The sequence below is a fragment of the Cryptotermes secundus genome, unplaced genomic scaffold, assembly GCF_002891405.2.
Source record: "Cryptotermes secundus unplaced genomic scaffold, Csec_1.0 scaffold2930, whole genome shotgun sequence".
NCBI lineage: Eukaryota > Metazoa > Arthropoda > Insecta > Blattodea > Kalotermitidae > Cryptotermes > Cryptotermes secundus.
Genome location: NW_019729991.1, coordinates 75,016 through 79,143, shown reverse-complemented (window position 1 = coordinate 79,143; position 4,128 = coordinate 75,016). Strand labels below are relative to the sequence as shown.

At 41.6% G+C, this 4,128-nt stretch overlaps 1 protein-coding gene across 1 annotated transcript; it reads left to right on the top strand.

The window, feature by feature from the left end:
* The first annotated feature begins 235 nt into the window (after positions 1-235).
* LOC111865938 (proline-rich extensin-like protein EPR1) lies at positions 236-2,431 on the top strand. The gene is made up of 2 exons (XM_023854379.2): positions 236-320; positions 1,220-2,431. Exons 1-2 carry the CDS (start codon positions 306-308, stop codon positions 2,237-2,239), a joined length of 1,035 nt encoding a protein of 344 aa, XP_023710147.1. The 5' UTR covers positions 236-305; the 3' UTR covers positions 2,240-2,431.
* The last annotated feature ends 1,697 nt before the right edge of the window (positions 2,432-4,128 follow it).

The following is a 4,128-nucleotide window of genomic DNA, read 5'->3' as shown; positions in this document are numbered from 1 at the left end:
GCATTTTTTTTAATAGGCTAATGAGTGATATATTCATCGAGTGTATTTGCTAATCTGATGCATCATGCTTGACCATGAACACATAAACAAGTTGTTTGTCCAGGTGGTAAGGTGAGGGTGAGTGCCAAGGTAAACACATGACGAATCGGTTTCACTACCAATGTGTATCAAATATGGCGATACAGTGGCCACTTGGCAGAGGTTTGCCACTTCCGAAGTCCATCTCCTAAACTCATGGACACCTGCTCAAACAGACGGGTTCCTATATAAGGCATGACTCTGCTGTAGTGTCATTGGACTTCGCCATGGCTCGTTACACGGTAAGTGGTAGAACATTTTCAGGAAGCAACTGGTAATATGAACGTTTGTCACTGTAGGAGACCAAAGCAGACGCCATATTTTACAGATATTTTGCTGCTTGTTTGTTGCTATCTACTTGCTTGGCTTACTTTTCTATTCTGAAGTTGGAGACGGTATATTCTGTCCAGAATCTGGTGAACTTATACCGGAGTACACGGCGTAACACCCCCCACTCCCTTGTGTATTGTTAATTCAGTAATAATTTTTCAGGCTTATTGATGATATATTGAAAGTTTATTACTAGTTATCTGAAATTTCATACCAAGGTTCCATTAAAGTGATTTTGGAATTAAGACATCAAGGACGGTATTCATGACCATGTCCAGAATTTGTAACTTATTTTGACGATATTTTAAATTCTGTTTGAGTTTATTTAAACCGGCGGGAGATACACCTAATTTTGGTGCTTTCTTGGAACTTCCGGTTTGATTCGACTCTGATTTTACTAATACAGCCTCTCTTTCCCTGCCCTCAACTTCACTTCAAGGGATATAAACTACTGTAAGAAATGACGCTCTGAAAAACTAATGGTGACCGTGCAGCTTGTTCTGCACTAAATCACACCCATATGCAAACATTGACTGAGAGCGCATTGTGGTTGTACTTCTAGTTCTTTGCTGTCTGTAACAAACTGTATATATTCTGCCATGATCTGAGAGAATTATTACAATCTTACGATTATTACAGTCCTAATGAGCCGATGATCTAGTAAATGCTAAGCATTTTTTCCTTCTCACTACAGCCCCAGTGGGCCTAGGCCTACCTCCATGAAATTCTCCGTTCACTCCTAAGCAATTACTGGTGTAATATATACACTTAATGTGAGCAATGGCGTATATAACTTCCTTCTGGTTTGCAGATACTCCTTGTTACTGCAGCCATCGCTGTCGTGGCGCTCGCTAAACCCGTAGAGCAGGAGAAACCGGTAACACCATCAGTTGCACCATCAGTTTTTCCACCAAGTAAACCACCAGTTTTACCACCATATAAACCTCCAGATTTGCCGCCACATAAACCACCAGTTTTGACACCAAATAAACCAAAACCAATTCCTCCACCACATTACCCACCAGCTTCTCCGCCGTATTATCCAAGTGATTCGCCAGAATATTACCCACCAGCTTCCCCACCGTATTATCCAAGTGTTTCCAAACCAAATTACCCACCAACTTCTCCGCCGTATTATCCAACTGATTCCCCAGCACATTACCCACCAGATTCCCCACCGTATTATCCAAGTGTTTCCAAACCAAATTACCCACCAGCTTCCCCACCGTATTATCCAAGTGTTTCCAAACCAAATTACCCACCAGCTTCTCCGCCGTATTATCCAACTGATTCCCCAGCACATTACCCACCAGATTCCCCACCGTATTATCCAAGTGTTTCCAAACCAAATTACCCACCAGCTTCCCCACCGTATTATCCAAGTGTTTCCAAACCAAATTACCCACCAGCTTCTCCGCCGTATTATCCAACTGATTCCCCAGCACATTACCCACCAGATTCCCCACCTTATTATCCAAGTGATTCCAAACCAAATTACCCACCAGTTTCCAATCATTATTATACAGTTGTTTACCAACCATATTATCCACCAGGACTCCTACACTATCCACTATATAAACCACCACTTTTGCCACTACTTGGTCCACCGTTTTTACCACCATTTGGACCACTGCTTCCACCACTGATTGGAAAACCAGGTTTGCCAATAATTGGGGCACCAATTTTGCATCTCCCGGGTCTGCCAATTTTGCCGCCCCTCCATCCAATCATTCCATATCGTCAAACTGAGGAACCTAGCGAGGAACCGGACACGGAGGAACCGGATAAGGAGGAACCGGATACGGAGGAACATTACACGGAGGAACCGTGACCTGAGGAACCTGCCGAGAAACCTACCAAGACACCACAAGAATAATGTGGAACTGAGGCTACTTCGGAATCCAAATATACAAGATCATCTGCTGCAGCCCCAGAAAATCCTCATGTTTTCTCGGACGATGTTTTTCCACATTTAATTTGTATGTTAAAACTTTAGACATGTAAATAAATGTTGCATAATTGATTTAGTTTTTCTAATTTCAATCTTCCTTTCTAAGATAATATGTGCTGTGTGATTGTGCCCTATTATACATTGTGTATAATTCCACAAAATAAGATGTGGGAATTTATGGAATTTTATTGAAATTGTCACCTCTATCTTCTCATGGTTTTATTGATGCACGTACAAAACTATCCTCTTCAATGCAATCGTCTGTTCCTCCCCTTCAATTCCGTTGTTTCTGCATTTTATTTTCAATAGTCTCTTTCTGTTATATTTTACACCTCCCTCTGTTTATCCATGCACAGCGTGGATTTACTGTGCACGATTTCAAATTTCCAGACAAGCTCTTTTAAGGGCCGACCTTCACCTTCTGCTTTCTCGCAAGTTCTACAGATAAATATCATACCATTTCAATTTTTTCAACTTATTTGACTTCTCTCATAGTAGAAGCACGAGAATCCTCCAGAACCTACGCAGATATCTGCAGGTACACGATGTCACCAGTCAAACAACCGTAAGATCTATGTTCACACTTTATCCAGAATTTCAACGAAGTAAATCACTGGTATATATCTCTTTCTTTGTTAACTTATTTATTCATTCTAATAGTAATAACGGTGTAAGAAAATGAGATTCAGTAGCGTAGAATGACTGGATTGTCATCGAATAATAAATAGGAATGCATATAGATTATGGGAAAACCAGAAGGAAAGAGACCACAGGGAAGACCAAGGCGTAGGTGGTTGGACAATATTACTCGTAGAATGGATCTTAGAGAGATAGGATGGGATGGTATTGATTGGATAGATCTGGCTCAGGATTGGGACCAATGGAGGGCTCTTGTGAACAAGGTATTGAACTTTCGGGTTCCATAAAAGTCTGGGAAAATCTTGAGTAGCTGCAGAATTGGCGGCTCCTCAAGTAGGGCTCAGATCCTTGAGTAAGAATATAGATGGTACCAGATACTTCCCAGTCTGAGGTACCTTCCTCGAATTCGCGGGGAAGCAAAAGAGTTTCGACGCAGAAATTCTGTCAAGATTACCGGCTTCCTGGCCAAGACAACACCCCAGGATCTCCTGCTTATGATAGAGGTTTCCTTTCCATCCGAAAGCGAGGTTCAGTGAAAGCCCATTATGTTCAATGACTCCTAGTTCGTCACCGCTATCACAAAAGCAACGCAGCCTCACATCTCTCCCTGCTTTTCATCGCCAAAGTAAGACAACCGCTAATACTGGAGCTGCTGCTGATTCATCACGTGACCGGTCTACCCATCAGAGCTGTCTCGGTTCCGACAGGAGACGAAGAATTTTATGCTGCTGGTTTTCATGGGCTTGTGAAAAGATGGGTCAAGTGCCTTCTTATGCAGAGAAATAAAATCATTTTTTAAATCAGTACTCCAATTGTGAAATTCCATATCCATTTGTAACTTTCATATTGACTTACCTACGTATCGTTTATTATAACCTTATGAATAAACATCAAACCACTGGTCGAAAGTCTTGCCCTGAATGTCGGTATCCTAGGATAATGCAGTACGTGTTTAGGCGCCCGAGAGGGGGGTTCGGATCGGCAATTGTTTTTATTAACAACCTGGATATGGTAACTACAATTAATTGTAACACTGTTCTGATTTATGCAAATTTCATTCAATACACAGTGATCTCTTAAGTCTATCTCCACTAGACTTCACGGGTTTACAATACGGGGACCATAACAAT